Source organism: Aspergillus welwitschiae (genome assembly GCF_003344945.1).
Source record: "Aspergillus welwitschiae strain CBS 139.54b unplaced genomic scaffold BDQ94scaffold_6, whole genome shotgun sequence".
Classification (NCBI taxonomy): domain Eukaryota; kingdom Fungi; phylum Ascomycota; class Eurotiomycetes; order Eurotiales; family Aspergillaceae; genus Aspergillus; species Aspergillus welwitschiae.
In genome coordinates this window covers 189507-208932 of record NW_020798700.1, presented here as the reverse complement: position 1 = coordinate 208932, position 19426 = coordinate 189507, and the positions used below count along the sequence as shown (strand labels likewise).

Here is a 19426-nt window from a genome sequence, read left to right as displayed (position 1 = left end):
AAAGTTGGGATGTTTATGTGAACGTCAAGCCTCTATATACATTAGAAGCATCAAAATGTCTTTTTGAAGGATTTTTCATTCATTCTGAATGAATTGCTATGCGGTGGCCATTTTTATAGATCGACCAGCTATACTAACAGTCAGGTACCTATGCACTTCATTGTGCAGCTTCAGACAACAATCATTGTGGGTAAAACAAGAGCAAGACAAAGAGCAATGTGTTAAATTCATAATCCAATGCATCAGATCTTTGATCTAAACCTGTATACCGGCATCTTCCACATCATGCTCTATACTCTACAAAGAAACTGACAACAAGGGAATCTATACTCGAACACCATCCACCTCTGTACCCTCCGGCACCTTGGCCGCCTCCCGCTCTGCAATACTCAGCTGCAAGCCTTGGTCGTCCCATCCCTGGGTACCTTTCTCGTACAGCATCTTCTGCTGCTCGCGGTCCGGCATAGGCCCAGACTTCCCACGTCGCTCGCGCGATTCAATGGTCTCCACCAGAGTTGCATTGTCCCCGTCCAGCTCGTATCCCTCGAGGTCATCTGTGTGAACTTCCTTTGTAAATTCATACGTCCGGTACTCGGTGTTGACCCATCCGGTTCCTGTTCCATCATTAGCCTTTGTCTACACTGAGGAGGCACACTGCCACATCAAAGCACATACCCTGGTACTGGCTACTATCCTCCCAGTCCTCCGTGAAGTAATGCAGGAAACCTCCGTGGGTGACAATGACAATCTCCTTCTCCGGTCTCGCCTTCAGCCAGCGGCGAGCTGCCCGCGCCCGCTCCTTGATGGCCTTGTGAGTAGGTGCGTATTTGCCTTGCTATATGGTTATACCACGCCACTGGTCAGCTAACTAAACCCGTCGCCACTTCAGGTAGAATAACAACTGACCTTATTGTTCCACCCATCATGCACCAATCCCAAATCAATCGGGACGTTCTTTTCCTCCATCTCCTTGCGTAGCACCTCCGGATCACTTCCTGTGTCGCAAGCCACGTCACTCGTCTCCTGAGCATCCGGAAGAGCGATCAGCTTCATGTCTGGGTGTGACTGGAACACGGGCTCGAAGCTCTGCAAGGCTGTGTAGATGGTGCGACGGAGTGGGGAGGCCGTGACGAGGTCGACCTGAGCGTGGCGAGGGAAAGTATCGCGGAGTTTACGACATTGTTCGTTGCCGAGATCGGTGAGAAGGGGGTCTGGGACGACGTGGTTGGCGACGCAGAGGTTGTGCACGCCCTGAGAGAAATTGTTAGCGACCGCGCCGATCGGTGGAAAAAGCTGGCGGATAGAGGCGTACCTGGGCGTGACGGACGCAGTGGATAATGGGAGGCATTGTGTTGTCTACTATGACTGTTAATGAGGGAGGCAAGTTAGCAGGAAGAAGAGCAAAAGGGCCGGAGGAGTCGAAGGAGGGAAGAATGGAGCACAAACGTGGGGTAGCGGGGCTCGGTGATGGACAGGGTGCAAGCTGCAGTCCTTTAGCGTAGAAGGAATGGGACTCCGTGCACGATAGTATTCTTCCTGGAGGGAATCTGTTCGCGCGGTCGAGGAGAGACCGGTCGGTTTATATGGGTCCCGCGAAGAAGGGCCGTCCCTAGACGTCTGCCAATCCAAGCGGACCACTGCACACCGTGTCGCCCAACCAGTCAAATCCCTCCATCACCATGACTCAAATGGGGGGCGAAGCCATCCGGAGCAGTGATTTCCTGACCAGACCCGAGATGGCCGGTCAGCGGGCTGATCACATGGAAGGCAAAGATTTCAGCGAAAGAAACAAGAAAGAGATAACTTTGATCTCTAACGGTACTTGGGAGACAGACAAGGGAGGAAGAGCAAATGGGAGTCGAACTTGGTTGTGGCTTTTGGTTCCTCGACACGGGCTGCCCGGCAAATTTGCCCGACCGACCACCAACACCAGGCAACTCGTGCGAATATTATCACCATCTACAATTTGACTAAGGATTTAAAGGGAAGAACGACTACTCCGGAAATAAATTTGTCCATTGGCCAGATGTGACACCTCCGATCACAATTGGACTAATACTATCTATGTAGAATTGGGTATGTCAAGCACGGCATATACAGCAAAGGGTATGTCCATTCCAAAAAAAAACCAGAACATCCAAGCCAATCCCCAAAATCAAGCAACGCCGAATCCCCGAGCGTTTTCTAACGCCTTGCTCAACTTTTCCTCTAGGACACTACGGGATGAGTATTCCGGCAACAGGAGGCGACCGAAGCAGGTCAGACTCGTGGGAAGGCGCTGCGACGATTAGTATCAGGCCCGATGTTATTGTTGGTGACCGATAACTTACAGCATCTCCTACTCCGTTCTTCTGAATCACAAACATGATGCTCGCAATCCCATTGACTGGCACCCGATCGCTGGCAGTGACAAACTCCAACAGCTGCGCTTTTTTCTCGGCTGAGTACCGCCGTACAACACTCCAGAAGTCCCTGATCACCCGGTGGCTGGGGTCAAACCCGCCCTCATACCGCGCATGACGCTCCAACTCTCGGATATCAATTGTCTGAATTCCCTCTACCACAGTCTTCAGTGCTTCCGGTGTAAATATGGAGAGAGCCGTCCGGTCGAGGCATGTGTAGAAACCCTGAGCAAACGCCTCGAACTGGGGCCGGACGGATTTATCTGTCAGCCAGAAGATATAGTCCTTGACGAACTGGGCACGGTTGCTGTTGGTCACCAAGCTGGCCTCGTCGGCGGGCGGCGTTGGTGATTGGGCTGGGACCAGCGTGTCAATGGGTTTCGTGGCTTCCCCGTATGAGCCCGCTGTCTCTGCTGCCATCGAAGATGGGGGGCTGAGGTCGGCGTGATCAGCAAAATGGCGGACCTCCGACCATGGAGGCGAGTACCCAAGCGACCGCGACCCGCTCCTGGCACGGGCTGGCGTAGACGAGACAGGCCAAGGGGCATCTTTGTCTACCTTTTGCATGTCGACTGTTTCTACAACCCCAAAGGCCTCGAAGCTGAATTCGTAAGTCCGCATAAATATGTCGCCTACATCTCCATCCTCCCACGTGAGGAGATCTCCCAGTCCCTTGGTGAGTTCTGGCCATCCGTCCTGGATGTGCTCTAGGTGCTTCACTTTGAGTCCGAGTAGCTTGCGGTAAAAAGCAGTGGGGAAGTTGACTGGAAGCGTGAGTCCATTATACACAGCCAGAGACATAAGAAGTCCAAGCAGCTCGAACTTGTACAAGGGCTCCCACGAACAAGGCTGGAACCATGAGATCCGGGTTCGCGCGTCCGTCGTGAACATGCCAAAGGACGGATCCAGTGCCTCTGCCATCAGAACTCGGAAAAACTCCTGTTGAACACCACCGTGATCAAGGCCCTCCTCGCCCTCATCCATACCCATTTGTACCTTCAATGGCCGCATAAGCTCCCGTCTTTCGCGGCGCCAGAGCTGATTGAGAGCATCCCTAAGAATGTTGTCGCGCCGGACCATCAGGACCAGGTATGTAGACATCGACGTCTTTAACTGTGCAAGCAACCCGACGTCATCCTGAACCTGGATGGGTCCAAAGGCAGTTTGTGTCACGTGTCTCGTCGTAGTCATTGCGGCTTCGTAGTACTTGGACATGGCCGCGTAGTTGAGAGCTCGGAAGTAGATCACCAGCGCTGATGGAGGAAATAGGAATGGATAGGACAACAGATGCATTGTCTTGTTGTTCGGAAGGCTACCCATCCACTCCACAGGCATGTCCAAAGGCTCCAACCTGTCGGATAGAAACGGGGTGTGGAAATCCTCGGGTATCAGGCCTAAGCGACTGCGCTCCTTGTACAACAATGACAGAATCTGAACGGCGCCGCCAGCTGAACTGCTCTTCGACAGTTCCGGGTTGCCATCCCATTCTTTAAGGAGAAGGGTTCGAAGCCACTCGGCAATAAAAGCAGGCGCGCCAGGAGGGGGGGTGTGATCCAAGTCGCCAATGGCAGCCGTCATTGCCCCGTAATGTTCGCTGAGATTGTTTACAATCAGATCCAGAACGCTGTTCTTGCGCTGTTTCGGTAGGTCGCGGGAATACACCTGTCGCGCCTTTGATATTTCATGGAACGCCAATCGTGCCGTGAGAGCGCGAACTAAGCGATCGAGTAGCCGGAGGGCCAGCTCATGCTCGAGCATATCAGTTGTTTCTACCACAAGACGGGCCCTGGGTACTGAGAGCTTTTGCATGTCCGAACTTGAGGATACGCCCCCCGCCGCGCGCATTTGGAGAATCGCTCGCCATGTGGGTGCATCTATCTCGGGAAGAGAGCTAGCCAGGGCGAAAATGGTGAGTGTAGCAACATCAGCAGCATTGGCATCCGTAAAATGCTCATTGCCCTCCGAATCGGATCGACGAATGATCGGTGCGCTGGATGCGGCATTGCTCGAGTTGTAGGACGAACGGCGGGAAAGTTTACCTGACATCGAAAGTTCCTTGGGTGGGATAAATAGCGTTTCCGCAGCGCTCCAGAGACTGTGAAAGACAATATCTCGGGGGCAGATGCGGAGTAACTTACGGAGCGACGGTTGCAGTTGTTGGAGATCAAGTTTGGGCTTGGGGTGGCCCTCGCTCATCCCAATCGGACCAGCCGATTTCTGACGGAATGATAGAAGAAGTTGTTTGGTATTTCCCAGTGCATAGAAGACGCTCTGTGAAACGAAGGAAAATACTTCACGCTGACGAGGAGTCGCAAAGCGCCACTCGGATTCTTCAAAGCTCCCGGTGGATTCCATGTAGGTCAGCTCTTCTTTCCAAAGTTCTGCCTCATCCTCAGAAAGTATCATCATTTGCGTCATGCCGTCGATTATTTCGTCCGTCAGGTGAGATATAGATTGGATACTCGACATAGCACTTCTGTGGGTCGGGCTCCGGCGCTTCGGTTTTCTGGCACTGGGGGACTCTGTCTCCGGAGGAGGTTGTTCGTCGCTCTGAGGCTCGGGTTTATCGGATTCATCGAGCAGGACATTGTTTAGATACTTCGCGCCATCCCATGAAACACGCCGCCCTTTCTTCTGCTGCTCCTGCGGAAGGGCACAGTTCCCGTCTGCCGTTCTCCCCCGATGTTTCTGCGGACGGTGCCGCAAGGCAGGCGGCGAAGGGACATTGTGTGTTTCATCACTGTTGACGTGTGTGTTGACAGTGAGCTTGCGGGCGGGTTTCAGCTCCTGATATGATTTCTCCTCCAAACTTGTGCGCGGGTTCTGGCGCCACTGGTCCACGTCCGTGAGCGACAGTCGCTTAACCTGCTGGTTAGGGAGTCTCAACTCCAGCGCAGTCAGCTGGCCATTCCCATGGCGCGATGAGGGAGTTTGGGGAGCCCCATTTGCAGGCACAGTATGTTGAGGTGTCCGTTGTCGAGTTAAATTTGGCCTAGGCTTATTTGAGTATGGCTGGGTCTCATCCCAACCCGGCTTTGGCGATCGGGACTCGGGACGGGTGTCTATATGATCTGAATCCGGGCCGAGCGAACTGGGAGAGCGTCGTAGAGGTAACCACTCGATCATCCTCAGCGATAAGGTATCGAACAAGTTCTGGGTGAATGACTTCGGGTCTTTCATTCGTTGTGTTGCAGGTGCCTCCTCCGGTGTAACCGCCGACTGGTCCTGAGATTCCACACATGGAGACAAACTCCGACCATTTCGATCATTAGTACTGGGAGACTTGACGTTCCGAACCGACGATGACCTTAGCACCCCGTCCACACCAGTATGGTCTCCAGTTCGTGGCTCGGTACATTCTCTCGCAGGCTCATTCGAAGGCAAAGCGCGGCTCCGTCGTTTCGATCGGCGTTGATACTCATGCGGTGAAAGCTCATGAGGAACCCGAGAGAGGTTGCGACACAAGCCGTCCTCCGCGTTATCCAAGCTAGCCAAATAGCAAGCCAGTGTGCGGGCACTCAGCTCAGTATACCGACGAAAAGGTCCCTCGGTCACGCGTTTTCGATAGCTAGCGCAAGTTGGCGTCTGGCAGCCAGGATCCTGACAGCCGTAGAGGAGTTGGTTCTTGTACCTAGAAGCGTTCCCGTCAGCGGGGCCAGCGCATGCACGGCGTCATCGAGAAGACGTTACCTGCGGACCAGGAGGTTAAACTGGCGACGGCGTTCATCCCTGCACCATAAAAGAACCTGCGCAGGGTCGGAGATGTCCACGGTATTTTGAGCGATCACGTCGGGTGCGTTGGGAGGTAGTTTGGAGCGGTGGAACTGGGGTCGGTCGATGCCTCCGTGCGAAACCTCATACGAGCTCACGGAAGCTCCGCGGAGCCTGGTCATCTTGACAGACTGCGGAGCATGCCGCAGCTAGCTAGCGAGGCGAGATAGTAGTAGCTGAACGAACCTCCCTTTCTATTTGTAAGTCTGCGCAGCGAAGATAGGGGTCAAACTCGAGGTGAAGATGGGTATGTGACTCGTTATTTCTGGGGTCTGGGGTTCTTGCGAGGCTGATATCACGAGCATTCGGGGGGGGCCTCAGGCGCCAAGACAAGCTCGGGTGATGAGTCAGCCGGTGGGAACATCAGGGAAGACGCCAGTCCCAATTCGGATAGTCCCTTCTTGTTGCTTGTGATCACAGTCGCTTACTTGTACTCTCCGACCTCCCTCATGAGCCATGGTGGGCCCTGTCTTACAACGGGTTCCGATGAACTTTAGTAGCAATGATGAATTTCGAATCTATTCTGTCATGACTGGGCTATGAACGCCATTACAGAGTACTACAAGACAGATCTTGGCCGGTGAAGCAAGGGAGGCATCTCCACGACACAAGCCTGCTATTGACTAGTTTGTGTTAAGGAGGATGCCCATTGTTGACCCTTACAGGCCATAAGTACATGAGTAACACTAGGACCAATATGTGCTTTTCGGAGTAATAGTACTATACTGTGTAACCCCCAAATCTTTTAACCCTGTCATCATGAGCTGCTACACTCGATAGTTTCCATCTAGACTAACCAGACCAAGGCCTATAGTATGACGAAGACGGATTAGATACTTTGGTGGTACTCATAAAGTTTCTTCATTTCTCACATCATCAAGCATACAATCAAAACAACAAGATAAAGTGAGGCTAAATACAGTACCCAAAACACCCCTGCATTCGCATGATAACATGGGAAAAACCTCGAAAGGATAAAAACCCATGTTGAGGCATCTGGCCGAAGACACAACACATTTAGCTACTAGGAATAGTAGCGCCATGACTTTCGAGATATTCCCGGCACTTCTCAGTCGTGTTATTGAATTGTCTCGTCCACTTGTACTCGACCTGGTTCGTGATAGCGTCGACAGTAGTGGTACCCGAACCATCCAATTCAGTTGGGCTCGAAAACCACTCCATAGCATGAATCTCAACATATCCATCCACATGAGTAGGCGAGTAGTTGTTATAGCCGCCAACTCGACTCAGTTCAGCCCACGCATCGTTGATGAACCACATCCACGTCCTGAACCGGTATACCTTCTGGTAGAGATAAGCGGTCGTTCCCGCTGGGACGGTGATCTCCTCGGTATACGTCTTGCTGTCAGTCGTTTCAGTCTGGGTGAAGGTCTTGGTGGAAGCTCCAAATCCAACGCTGAGGCCTTTGAATTCGAGTCCAAGGTTGGCGTTCAATTCCTTCTCAGTGCCTTCCGTGACCTTGAGCTCGGTGGTATAGGACACAGTGACTTTGTCTTCGCCGGCGGTGTCATTCTTGAGAGACGACACCAGGCTCCAGTAATATCCATCAGAGTGAATATCGGTGATTGCATATAAGCTTTGATCTCCCGCGATACTGTAGAGGGTCTTTTTGACCTCGCCGACTAGATCAGTCCCGTTGACCTTATACTCGCGGTGGTCGTAGCCGGCACCGGATCTCCAGGGGATGTCAGGCATCTTGGACTCTATAATGATCATCAGCAAGATAGTTGGAACTTCGAGACGACTGTCTACATACTTTGAAGTGGTAAGGTAAAGAGTTTGGTTGATCTTGTTTAAACAATTCAGACAATTGAAGAAAGCGACTTCCTAGAGGAATGAATAGAGACTTTGCGATGCTCTGGAGATGAGTTGACATCCACCGGGGCGAGTCGCGATTTATGTCCAGCAACTCAACAGCCACTTGAGTGATTATACCTCAACAGCCATCGCGTCACGACTCCGAGGTTTCCATCATCTTCAGCTCCTCTCACAAATTACTTCGGTGACTCCGATCGAAGAAGCCCGATGATCCCACGGCGTAGTTTGGTACAGACAACGCCACAGTCGAATACTATTCCAACCTAGTCGCACTGTTCACAGCTCAAAGTCCGAGGACTTACCATCACGAAGACAAATAGCGGATGCAACGGGCTGAATTGGTTTCCCTACCCTGCAATTGCGTTATTTGTATCTCAAATCCCGATGTCTCCGCAGCAATATAAGCGATGCAGATACCCCAGCCCTCTGATGCACATGACCTACCATTACGTTGTATGAAGGTGGCAATTTGGCCCTCTTCGCACGATTTGCCCTGACCGGCACTAATGCAGCCGCGGCGTTGGATCTGAGGTTAGTGTATCACTAACCGTAACCGACTCAACTACTAAGTAGAACATAAAGCTGGACATCTCAGCTGCGGGGCTAAGCAAAGGATATATTTTCCACTCCCAATAAACAGCCGCTTGAATCCGGAACATATATTAAACGCTTGCGCGGCTGGAGGAGGAGTTGACTGGAGTCCGTGCGAGGTATGTTCAGCTCAAATCAGCACTACTAGTTTAGTGTTATGCCGGTGATAGTATGTCATCCTGACTGGTGTACGCATTTCAATAACTAGGAGATCTTCTCTAATCGCGATGGCTTGAGATCTATTGTCGCCTGCCTGATTTGGGCACATTTGCGTAAATCTGCTAATCAGGTCTGCATCAATTTAGATTAACTAGAAGTAGTACTATGATGTTAATATTCCCAGCGTCAACTCCCTGAGACGGAAGGTAGTATTCGGTGCTTTATGGATACGTGATCTTGAAGACTAGTCGGCTGAAGCAATAGGAGGATCTCAACTCCAGACTCAAGCAATATCGGGATTAGGATCTAGATTAATGCATCTATCACTTACATGGGCTGGGCCGGGTAATTGAAAGAGTAGAGGCGTAGTATCCTGCCCATGCTAGTAAAGCACCAGCCTGGACCTGGTTAGATGTCCACCGGTTGAACCTGCCTTTAACGTATTGTCTCCCATATCCTGTCTGGTCCAAGTGCAATTACGCCTAGCGCTGTGGCAAGGAGTCATTGGTACTGTGGAGGGTGAAAACCGTGGTGCTGATACATGAAGCTAGACCATATCTTCCCCGTCTTAGGAAGGTGATGCGAGCGGGGAGGCAATATAGATGGTGGCGTGTCTGTTACATGATCATCCAGGAGATGAATGGCACTTTGCTCGCATTACCCGGGAATAATGATCTGAAAGGGGTGACTCGGAGCCACCACCAGCCTCATCAATTACCCGGTGAACATAATCATAGTAGGAGACTGTGTCCCTACAGTGCAGACACTACATGATTCAGTGCTCTCGCTCCTCATTGCTAGTCCGGTGCTACGCCCTCATCATTCCCGTGCGTCTGGATTAGGTGGGGGATATAATGCGTGGCTTGTTATCATCTATAATGGGTAATCAACATAAGAGTTTTGAGCAGATAAAGGTAGCTACTTAGTACGAAGAGAATGCCATGTTGGAGCAAGGATTGGGTACCTGTCTGCACTGCATCTCCAACTTATTCGTTCCACTTGAAACATGGACTTTTATTCGTATACTTCTAGCCCAGACAGCACAACTTCAACATCCAGTCCTCACCCTCCTACCTAGGCCCCTCAATCACCGTCTTAATCCCCTTCCCCCGTCTGGCAGCCTCCCACGCCTCCTTCATTCAAGTGAAACACTCCGCACGTCCACCGACTGCAGCACTGCATTTCCGCCAGTTACCTCCAAGGCCAGACCGTCAGAACTGTCACTCGGGAAGATGAGGTCGGAAATGACGGCCTCTCCTTGTCCGCCAAAAACCTCTACAGAACACGTATCCACCAACACCCGGATGGAAACCAGTCCGGTGCCGTCCTCTTCCAACTTGGCGGTATGGACGCCACCTGCGGCCGGGTCATACGAGATATCTCCACTCTCTGTTCGATCAACCGACAATGTGGCATCTGACTGGGTGTACTTAATGACTGTTTGCTCCGAAGCACCCTTTCGGACGGCGAGGGACAGAACCGAGCCAGCATCAGGGTAAAAAGCAACTCGAACATCAAGAGCAGTTCCTTGAATCGATGACAGCAATGTTTGGCCAGGGGTAATGGTCTGGTTTGCTAGTGTTTGCAGACTGGTACTAATTGTATCCAACTCTGTGATCGGCTGTTGAACAAAGTGCTGCTGCGTGCCAACTTTCTTGAGCGACAGCGTCCGGGGAAAGGAGAGCATTCCTTTCCAGGTGGTTGTAGGCGGGTTGGAACCGTAGCTATTCATGACGGCGGCGATAATCCGCCGTCCATCGGACGCAGGCACGTTCACCCAGCTCAGAGCGCCATCGAAATCACGCCCATTGTCCAGCCACATGGTCGAAGCGTCGACGGGATCTGCCGTAAAGCTTTTTCCGTCAAAAGAACCGGTGATAGCTAAGACCCCGTTACCACCGGCAGGGGATCCTTCAGCCGGCGTCATCATCACCACCCACGTGGTCTCCCCAGTGCCTTCAACCGGGAGTTCAAACATGTCGGGGACTTCCCACCCTGTAATATCGGACGATAGGCCGTTGATCGAGGTGGACTTCAGGTCACTCTGCCATGTCCAGTTTATGGTGTCTGCAGACGTCCAGAAAGACAGCTTGTCCTGCCCGCCATGGGCGAGAACCATGATCCAGTTCCCCGATTGGCGATGGAAGAATACCTTTGGATCCCGACTCTCGAGGCCGCCCGTTATATCATGTGGTGCTTCCTGGCTAGTTGATATGATGGGGTTGCCTTGAAATTTGGTCCACGTCGCCCCGTTATCGACACTGAAAGCCAGGCGCTGGTCCTGTGTTTGGCTTGAAACGGTATAACCTGTGAACCAGGCCAGGTAGGGTGGGTTTGCCGAATCCCCAAGGCCAGAGGTATTGTTTGGATCATAATAGGCTGTACCGGTAAACGCTTCGACTCCGTTCTCATCCGCAATGGCAGTGGGTTTGTGTGCCCAGTGCATCAGATCGGTGCTCGTAGCGTGCCCCCAGCATATGTTGCCCCATACATTGGCCGTCGGATTGTGTTGAAAGAACAGGTGCCAGGTGGATCCAATTTTAATCAGGCCGTTTGGCTCGTTCATCCAGTACTGGTCCGGTGTGAAATGGTATGATGGACGGTAATCATTAGACTGCGCCTGGCTGGGCAACGTTAAACCCAGGCACGTCATCCAGACCATGTAGGCAACCTTCGGATTCAACATCTTGGAGTAACAAAGCAAAACGAACAATTTGGTATTCTTGAATTCCACTTCTCTGAGAGACCTGTGAGTGGCAGAAAAGTATAGCCATCTACTCGCACGGAGAAGCGAGCTATATAAATATCATGGCCAAGACGCCTTTCATTTCCCCAATCTGATAGTCGCATGCTCAGCGTTGAATTTCCCCGAAATTTCTCCCGGATCCTTGTCCGTCATATAAGCCATTCACAGTTAATAGAGGTATGCCTATACGGAAGCGATGTTTGCTCGCCCGTGCAGATCTTTATAAAGGGAAGGACAACGCGCTCGGTGTCAGGGAGAGCGTGAGGCCGAGACTTCTATCGAAGGGTAGTGGTGGACAAACAAGTCCGATTCATTCGGAGAGATCACTAATCATCGGAGAGATCACTAGTCTCTCACTAGTCTCTCACTCAAGGAATGTGAGGAGTCGAACGAGCGAACGCGATTGGTAAAAAGGTGGAGATGCAAGGTGAGATTCCGGGTACCGAGAGTGGTTCGCTATATTCACGGGATCGGGAGTTGTCAAGCAGCTCCGCGAAGCGGCCCTTCGCCCGTGACGAGTCCGTCGGTCTGGAATCAATCAAGGTATCAGCAACAGAGACCATATGTAGGTTGTCTATGCGAGAGTACCTCTGCATAATCCGAGCTATGGCGGGTTATGATGCCGTGTTTTCGAGTCTAGTCCGGTGCGAATACGAGTATACGAGTACAGAGGAATCAATCAGGCGCTGAATAGCTCCAACCAACAATGCTCGTAGTGGCATTTTGTTGAGACATTTACCAAGTAGACCAAAAGAGAAATCTCTCTAGTGGCTACTGGTATCTCTCGGTTTTTGTTCCAACACATTTCACCACTCATCTTGGGTTTGTCACAAAAGAAGAAGTAGAACGGCCGTCTCCGCGATCTTCGCAAGCCGGCCAGGCCAGTCCTTAGGTTGCGATCAGGAAAGTTTTGGTACCAGTCTTCCTATGGGACTGGAGGTTGTAGATGACCAGGTTAGCGGCGTTGTACGTGGTCCAGGGGCTAGACCATCGTCAGCACTGTAGGCGATGTCTGGGATTGCTGGTTCTCCCGGATGGTCTCCCCACTCGGCAGGGTCTGTGCAACAGGGTACTGTGGAGAGAAAGTGAGCTAGTTATCTCCACCACAGTATCTACTTTCTCGTGGGTGAGCTTACTGCAGAAGTATACATGGCGACGATGGGGGGGCTTCCCGTCCTTCCCAAAGCCATTGACTGGTATTGTTCACATCAATGATTGCACTTCCGCTGAAGTACCTTCCGGTGATTTCGCCGCCATATCCCCGAGCAAGTAAGCGTAGTTATTTCGGCGGTGCTCTGTTTATCGGACTGAACGAAACATGGTTGTAAGCGCCTCCATCATGACTAAACAATGCTTGGCGGGTGCAAAGCATACATAATCGGCTGCAGGAGTGGTCATTTTCGGCGTCAATTTCCCAGGTCCTCATATTATAGCCGTCATACGAAGATTTGTACAAATATAGACCGCGGATTCTGATACAGTAGCTGCCAGTTAATTAAACTAGATAATTCTTCTAATTCATTTTAAATATATTATATAGTTATTATTTAAGATTATTAATACTATCATTGACAAGATACTATAAACTCGGGCCTCTGTCGGCCGAGGGTAAGTAATTGCATGATAACACTGACGTTCGTCGAAGCGCGCAGTCTTTTAGTCACAAATGTACCGTTTTTATTTTGTCTATTGAGCAGCACATATAACACCCTTTGCCAACTTGAACCATGCTCGAGGCTGCGTACTTTATATAACGAAATAAGCGACCCACTCGCTCCGTCCCTTAGCCTAATGAGATTTATGGCTTTTGGCCCACATTGGTCCGCCGAATTACCATTTTAGATCAAAACGCGAGATTTTAACTTTCACCACATGGATCCAGGCCCCCTATGGTCGGTGACAGAGATCTTCTATGGTCTTTGAGGAGCAAAGCAACACAGAAGGATAAAGATGCCTAGTTACCCGACAAGCCATTTTCCAAGAACCTCAGTGTAGCACCATAACGAAGCGCTGTCGGGGTAGCTGTCCAGTGGCCGGCCGTGCTCCGATATTCTGCTAGGTTAATGCCCTGGTTTAATGTCTCGAGATCTGCTGTGGTAGCTCTTTATCTATTTAGTTCTTTTTTAGCTTCACTTCTTTACTCTGATTAAAGGACCCCACTGGATGCAGGTACATTTCAAACATCCCACACTTGATACATGTCGGCAACGAAACTACAACTTCAAAGCCATGCCTATTTTCTAATGCTTCAAATTTGCCAGTCCTCTGCATTGTCAGTGACCAACGCAGCTCCTGAAACATAATCGAATGATTCTACTTCATTCGTATTCGGAAACCCTTCAAGTCCTTCAAAGATATCCATATCAAACGACGTCGCATCAAAAAGCATCTGAAGAGAAGGGTCAACGGCAAGTGTATCGAGACGCGTGCCTGCATTATCATAATCCACGGGCAATTGTGTCGTGCCCGGGACATTCGTCGTCGAGGAAACCTCCCCAACCGCAGGAGGCGTAGCTTGCGACTGATACATAATCCGATCAAGAACTTCCAAGCACCGCGTTGCAGCCTGGTTCTTCCGGCTCAAATTAGCCAGACAGTCACGCGATCTCTCGATGGACGATATCCAGAGCTGCTGGTTTGCCACCGCCAAACCTCTATCCAATGGCTCCTTTGGTCGGAGATGATAGATACTGAGCACGATGGATGCCTGGAAGAGGAAGTATGTCGCGTACCAGCATAGGCCGACGTGGAGTGTATCCGGGTAGTCGGTACAAAAGGTAGTGATGTCCTGGATACACTCTACGGCAGCATAGTGGCACATGTTGCGGGCTTCTTCGCTGTCTTGCAGTGAACCGCACAGGCGTTGAGTCCCCCACCACAGCATCATTCGCAGGTTCTGTTCCTTCCAACTTACTATCGCTCGAGGTCCACGGAACCATGTCGGGACATCGTGGGCCGTGAAGTAGAGGGGCAGTGAGAGTCTCCAGGTCTTGAGCTGATGATCGAGAGATCGTGGAGTCTTTAAATCAAGGTCCCTTTTCGGACCTGCTATCACGTTACAGTATATCATGTTCCCAATGCGTGATAATCGGGCCTGTGCTATGATCGCAGAGTATGTGGTCGGCTTGTCTATGGGGCCTGGGACTATGGAATCTAATGTGGAAGCCTGATGGTGACAAGTTAGCGACTCCTCCTCTCGCCCATGTCCATTGTTTTGGAATAGTCCTACGTACCGAGTCTTCGATGTTGCGTGGAAGCTGGGTTTCGATGAAACAATCCGATGACATCAATGGCCTTCCTGTGGTCAGACTGAATCCGCTGTCAAATGAATAAACAATCCACCACACGACTCTCCTTCTTTCGGTACTCAAGGTGTCGAGCGTTGATTCCCTTACTGGTTCACGATGGAGGCCCAGTCCAAGGGCCATTCGATATGCTATTCCAATGAAGTTGTATCCAGTATTGGGTCGATCCCGTTTCTGGAGAAAGTTTCCCTTCGTCACTTAGTATTTGCTCGCGATACGCACAAGATATGCATCACGTCAACTCACCATCAGAAGAAAAGCTTGAACCGTGAGAAGTGCACCTGACTCCAGCAGACTCATTGACATGGACGACCGTGCAGCCATGTAATATCTCGACTCCTCGACTTTGGAGCCACCGGATACGACCCAGTCACCGATCGCCAGAACGATGTAGAATATCAAGTGCCATGTGGAGTGAGCTGGGATATGATGCCGATTCTGGTACTTCTCTCTGAACGTCTTTTCATGTAGGATGGGAAACGACTTGTTATATGACATAAAATATGCGTCAAATAGGGGACCCGTGAGAATAGTATTATCTATGTCTCTCAACAACTGGGGTCTCCCCATCTTTGCCGAATATGCAGGGAGTCGTTCTTTTCGAGCAGCCAGGGGAACAGGATGCCCGGGTAGTAGATCCGAAATGGACTCCAGAATACAGGACCCAGAAGTGTTTCCTAGCGAACATCATTAACTTCGATCATAGAAGTCCTCAAGCCACTAACCTAGGTAACCAGATCCAGACCCTTCGGTTGGTAGTGATGCCATTCCATCGAGTGACTTGTTTGGGGGATGAGACGAGGTCAATGGACCCTCGTTCCATTCGTAATTCTCCAATGAAGTCGGACTTTTCCCATCAGGGCTCTCGCACATTGAACTTTCGTTAGCAGTTCCATTATCATCCCGTCCTTCACCAGCCACTGGCAATGCGTTCAATGCTTCTTCAATGTCGACATTCGGGTTCAGATTCCGGACAAGGGTCATCAGCTTCTCGCAAAGGCGCTCCTTTTCTTCAAGATTTCTACATATACTGAGATCATCATCTTATAGTACAGTACTGGGAGTCCACACTTACTTGCGAGTCAATGGTGTGCGTGACGGTGCATGCTCAAAGCGACATAGCTTCTTGGTCCTCGAGCAGTACGAGCATGGGGCGGTTCCAGAACACTTGATTGTATACTATCAGTATGGATATTGCTAGCGATACGAGGATTGGTCTCCGGGTCATACCTTGCTCTTTCGTCTCTTTGAAGCAAGTTTGTACTTGATTAGCCACCCGGGATATCATCAAGTATATGTCGGGTCACTCTTACCCGGCATTCTACACACTACTCACCGTCAGTCTACCGCCAGGCTCCCTACTAATGTAGAAGACTTACTGCCCGAAGCTCCTGTGCCTCTGATTTTAGTCTCGTCCGTTTCGCCATACTGGTGTTTGATTTGTGGCAAGATTGTTGTTACATCAACATAAGGTTTGTCCTCTAGTGATCGTTGTGGTCGGCCCGCAGTCGTCCGGAAAGACCCCGCTGGATCGATCCACGCAAGTTAGCTTCTGATCTAGTAACGTCAAAAGATGCTGTTTCTGAGAGCTTATCTTGACGCTTTAAGAGGTTTAAATAGGGTCTATTCTGATATCTGACATTAGTACAAAAAGCCTCCCGCTCTGCCAATGCCTGGTAGCCCTGAATAGCCCTGGGAATTCAGTGTGATGTAAGCCTAGATGCGGTTCTCTGACAGTTCATTTCGCCGGATCAACATTTGAATATCTGTCACCTGGCTCACTAAGATATGCTCTGGTAAATACTCATTTTCTAGAATAAAAGACCCCTGGTACTAAGCGTCGCAGTCATATTTTTGTTGAGAGGCCCGAACGGTGCAGTTGCAATGTGATTGGCCGAAATCGTGACGCTCAATCGAGAGGATAAAGAAATCGTGCGTCAGCACTAGTGATAGTGGCCGTTGCTCAGGCATCATGCGATCGGGGAGTGTGTTTTCTTTCCGGGGGATGGAAATCACAAATTATATCCAGCCCATCAGAATTGCATGATATTTCGAAGACGCTGGGTTGATTGCTAGATTAGCGCCGTGCAACGCCGCAGAGTTACTACTAGATTCAAAAGTTAGGAATCAGTCCAATGGCAGCCCCGGGGCTTACGCACGGAAACCACGAAGGATTCACTAATCAGACTCCCCCCAGTAAGAAACCCATGAGATCCAGGGGGTTTAAAAGGCGCGACTGCCCGGCCTGGCACTCATTCAAACTTTCCGAGCTACCTATCTTCACCGTTTCAGGCACCGCGTTGTCCGGCACGGTCGCATAGCGCACAGCTCGCCAATTGCAGGAGCTCGTGTCCGCATTATCTATATTCTTGTGCTTGACAGCTCCGGTCGGCAAGCGGCGGAATCCAATCGGCCTGCGTGTACAGCTCGCAGGGTTCGCACAACATGGAGACCAACTCCCACAGCTTCGCGTCGCCGCTCGCTAGCGTTCGAGCCAGCAACTTGCCCATTCCGTCCCAACTCGAGACTGTCGTTGATGCCGTTAGCAATGCGAGCCCATGGACCATCGCATTTACCATTTTGGCAGTCCTTGTCGCTTATGACCAGAGTATGTCACTTCATCGCTGATTATGATTCACTGGTTCAATTCTAAGACGGCTTGCTTTTTAGTCATATACCTTATAAACAAAGGCAACATTGTCGGCCCAGCCTTCAAGATACCCTTTATTGGACCATTCTTGGAATCGGTCAACCCTAAATTTGAGGAATATTACGCCAAATGGACAAGCGGCCCCCTCAGTTGCGTGTCCGTCTTTCACAAGTTCGTCCCCCTGGTGCATACAGATCCGTTAGCATAGACTTGACTAACTAATACCGGTTCAGGTTCGTTGTGATTGCCTCGACCCGTGATTTGGCCAGGAAAGTGTTCAACTCCCCAACCTATGTAAAGCCCTGCGTCGTGGATGTCGCTCATAAGCTCCTGGGAAAGGAGAACTTTGTCTTTATGGATGGAAAGCCACATGTGGATTTCCGCAAGGGCCTCAACGGTCTGTTCACGAAAAAAGCATTGCAGTCCTATCTCCCTGGCCAGGAGGATGTATACAATCAGTACTTCGAGCGCTTCCTTGGAATTACGCAAAAAGCTGGCGGCAAACCAGTGCCCTTTATGCCCGAGTTTCGCGAATTGATGTGCGCCGTGTCGCTCCGCACATTCTGCGGCTATTATATTTCGGACGAGGCTGTGAAAAAGATCTCTGATGACTATTACCTGATCACAGAGGCAATGGAGCTGGTTAACTTTCCTATTATTCTGCCTTTCACCAAGGCATGGTACGGTAAGAAAGCGAGTGATATGGTCATGGCCGAGTTTTGCCAGGCTAGTGCGAAGAGCAAAGTCTGTATGGCAGCCGGCAAAGAACCCACCTGCATTATGGACGCGTGGGTCAAGAATATCCTAGCCTCAAAGCAATGGGTCGAAGCAGAAGCCAAGGGACAGTTAGCGGAGAATATGGAGAAGCCATCTCCTCTGCTACGTGATTTCGCCGATTGGGAGATCGCTCAGACAGTTCTCGCATTTTTGTTCGCCTCTCAGGATGCTACCAGCAGCGCAGCCACCTGGCTCTTTCAAACAATGGCACAACGCCCCGACGTGCTCGATCGAGTCCGCGAGGAGAATTATAAGGTCCGCAACGGTAACGTCCGTGCTGAGGTTGACATGGACCAGCTCGAGTCCATGACCTATACCCGTGCGGTCGTCAGGGAGCTTCTGCGGTACCGACCTCCCGTGATCATGGTGCCATATGTGGCCAAGAAGCCGTTCCCAATTACCGATTCCTACACAGTTCCCAAGGGTGAGCTATATATAATCAACCATTGATTTCAGCTGATGCTTACTATCAACAGGAGCAATGGTTATCCCCACCACATACCTTGCCCTCCGGGACGAGGAGGTATACGAGAACCCTGACGAATTCAATCCCGAGCGTTATTATACCGGGGATGCCGAGGAGAAGGGGAAGAATAACTATCTGGTGTTTGGAACGGGCCCACATGTGTGCATTGGACAGCACTATGCGCAGCTCAATCTGGTATTGCTCATCGGCAAAGCCTCGTTGCTGCTGGACTGGAAGCATCACGCGACCCCGCTATCGGAGGAGATCAAGGTCTTCGCAACCATCTTTCCTAAGGTAGGTCACCAGTGACGAATTAAGAATAAAAGTATGCTAACTGTCTGTTAGGACGACTGCCCGTTAACGTTCAACGAGAGGAAGTGGTAAAGCACAGGATGAATAATGGAAAAGGAGTAGGGGCGGATGCTCACTAAGGCTCGTTTGACTCGCTTGTACAGAACTTACAATACTTGTACACATACATTGAAGGCCAGCTTAATTTCTCAGCTGCCTAGTTCCGCAATTTCTGCTTTGCAAGAGTTTAATTCTACTGTTTACAAACAATCGAGATTTAGTTGGCTTTGTCCCCCTTCTTGCCTATAGAAACGGATCATCGCGCCATGGAAGCGACTACAGATAGACCTTCATTCTCGCCAGTCAGTCTGCTGAAATCTCGATACGCGTAGTGCTTCCCATCACAAGCAGCGATTTAATGTAAACCTC

General features: G+C 50.7%; 7 protein-coding genes across 7 annotated transcripts; 2 read left to right on the top strand and 5 right to left on the bottom strand.

The window, feature by feature from the left end:
- Positions 1 to 96: 96 nt before the first annotated feature.
- BDQ94DRAFT_137882 (uncharacterized protein) lies at positions 97 to 1534 on the bottom strand. Its single transcript, XM_026765141.1, has 4 exons — positions 1313 to 1534; positions 907 to 1251; positions 676 to 835; positions 97 to 614 (listed from the first exon to the last, which is right to left on the bottom strand). Exons 1-4 carry the CDS (start codon positions 1346 to 1348, stop codon positions 325 to 327), a joined length of 831 nt encoding a protein of 276 aa, XP_026629515.1. The 5' UTR covers positions 1349 to 1534; the 3' UTR covers positions 97 to 324.
- BDQ94DRAFT_137881 (uncharacterized protein) lies at positions 1535 to 1977 on the top strand. Its single transcript, XM_026765140.1, has one exon. The coding sequence runs from the start codon at positions 1680 to 1682 to the stop codon at positions 1968 to 1970; it is 291 nt and encodes a 96-aa protein (XP_026629514.1). The 5' UTR covers positions 1535 to 1679; the 3' UTR covers positions 1971 to 1977.
- On the bottom strand, positions 1545 to 6295 carry BDQ94DRAFT_184681 (HECT domain protein; the record flags this gene model as incomplete). The annotated part of the gene is made up of 3 exons (XM_026774704.1): positions 1545 to 2278; positions 2331 to 6033; positions 6093 to 6295. The coding sequence occupies 3 exons, from the start codon at positions 6293 to 6295 to the stop codon at positions 2156 to 2158; spliced, it is 4029 nt and encodes a 1342-aa protein (XP_026629513.1). The 3' UTR covers positions 1545 to 2155.
- An 895-nt stretch (positions 6296 to 7190) lies between these two features.
- BDQ94DRAFT_167387 (uncharacterized protein) lies at positions 7191 to 7889 on the bottom strand (the record flags this gene model as incomplete). Its single annotated transcript, XM_026770798.1, has 1 exon — positions 7191 to 7889. One exon carries the CDS (start codon positions 7887 to 7889, stop codon positions 7191 to 7193), a length of 699 nt encoding a protein of 232 aa, XP_026629512.1.
- Positions 7890 to 9680: 1791 nt separating this feature from the next.
- On the bottom strand, positions 9681 to 11494 carry BDQ94DRAFT_184676 (glycoside hydrolase family 32 protein). The gene has a single exon (XM_026774703.1). The coding sequence runs from the start codon at positions 11446 to 11448 to the stop codon at positions 9898 to 9900; it is 1551 nt and encodes a 516-aa protein (XP_026629511.1). The 5' UTR covers positions 11449 to 11494; the 3' UTR covers positions 9681 to 9897.
- A 2122-nt stretch (positions 11495 to 13616) lies between these two features.
- On the bottom strand, positions 13617 to 16689 carry BDQ94DRAFT_137875 (Zn(II)2Cys6 transcription factor). Its single transcript, XM_026765139.1, has 9 exons — positions 16414 to 16689; positions 16193 to 16294; positions 16127 to 16141; positions 16044 to 16058; positions 15889 to 15980; positions 15539 to 15834; positions 15060 to 15490; positions 14742 to 15002; positions 13617 to 14674 (listed from the first exon to the last, which is right to left on the bottom strand). The coding sequence occupies exons 2-9, from the start codon at positions 16238 to 16240 to the stop codon at positions 13757 to 13759; spliced, it is 2076 nt and encodes a 691-aa protein (XP_026629510.1). The 5' UTR covers positions 16241 to 16294; positions 16414 to 16689; the 3' UTR covers positions 13617 to 13756.
- A 397-nt stretch (positions 16690 to 17086) lies between these two features.
- On the top strand, positions 17087 to 19426 carry BDQ94DRAFT_137870 (cytochrome P450). Its single transcript, XM_026765138.1, has 5 exons — positions 17087 to 17421; positions 17484 to 17634; positions 17697 to 18664; positions 18717 to 19000; positions 19052 to 19426. The coding sequence occupies exons 1-5, from the start codon at positions 17259 to 17261 to the stop codon at positions 19088 to 19090; spliced, it is 1605 nt and encodes a 534-aa protein (XP_026629509.1). The 5' UTR covers positions 17087 to 17258; the 3' UTR covers positions 19091 to 19426.

What these genes read in the sequence shown, in the direction of transcription:
- BDQ94DRAFT_137882 (XM_026765141.1), bottom strand. Translation starts at nt 1,348, where the DNA reads ATGCCTCCCATTATCCACTGCGTCCGTCACGCCCAG. An exon ending in ATGATGGGTGGAACAATAAG is followed by an intron (nt 836 to 906) that starts GTCAGTTGTTAT and finishes ATAACCATATAG; the next exon opens with CAAGGCAAATACGCACCTAC. An exon ending in GGATAGTAGCCAGTACCAGG is followed by an intron (nt 615 to 675) that starts GTATGTGCTTTG and finishes ATGATGGAACAG; the next exon opens with GAACCGGATGGGTCAACACC.
- BDQ94DRAFT_137881 (XM_026765140.1), top strand. Translation starts at nt 1,680, where the DNA reads ATGACTCAAATGGGGGGCGAAGCCATCCGGAGCAGTGATTTCCTGACC.
- BDQ94DRAFT_184676 (XM_026774703.1), bottom strand. Translation starts at nt 11,448, where the DNA reads ATGTTGAATCCGAAGGTTGCCTACATGGTCTGGATGACGTGCCTGGGT.
- BDQ94DRAFT_137875 (XM_026765139.1), bottom strand. Translation starts at nt 16,240, where the DNA reads ATGGCGAAACGGACGAGACTAAAATCAGAGGCACAGGAGCTTCGGGCA. An exon ending in CGCACACCATTGACTCGCAA is followed by an intron (nt 15,835 to 15,888) that starts GTAAGTGTGGAC and finishes CAGTATATGTAG; the next exon opens with AAATCTTGAAGAAAAGGAGC. An exon ending in GTCTGGATCTGGTTACCTAG is followed by an intron (nt 15,491 to 15,538) that starts GTTAGTGGCTTG and finishes GATGTTCGCTAG; the next exon opens with GAAACACTTCTGGGTCCTGT.
- BDQ94DRAFT_137870 (XM_026765138.1), top strand. Translation starts at nt 17,259, where the DNA reads ATGGAGACCAACTCCCACAGCTTCGCGTCGCCGCTCGCTAGCGTTCGA. An exon ending in TGCGTGTCCGTCTTTCACAA is followed by an intron (nt 17,635 to 17,696) that starts GTTCGTCCCCCT and finishes ATACCGGTTCAG; the next exon opens with GTTCGTTGTGATTGCCTCGA. An exon ending in TTCCTACACAGTTCCCAAGG is followed by an intron (nt 18,665 to 18,716) that starts GTGAGCTATATA and finishes TACTATCAACAG; the next exon opens with GAGCAATGGTTATCCCCACC.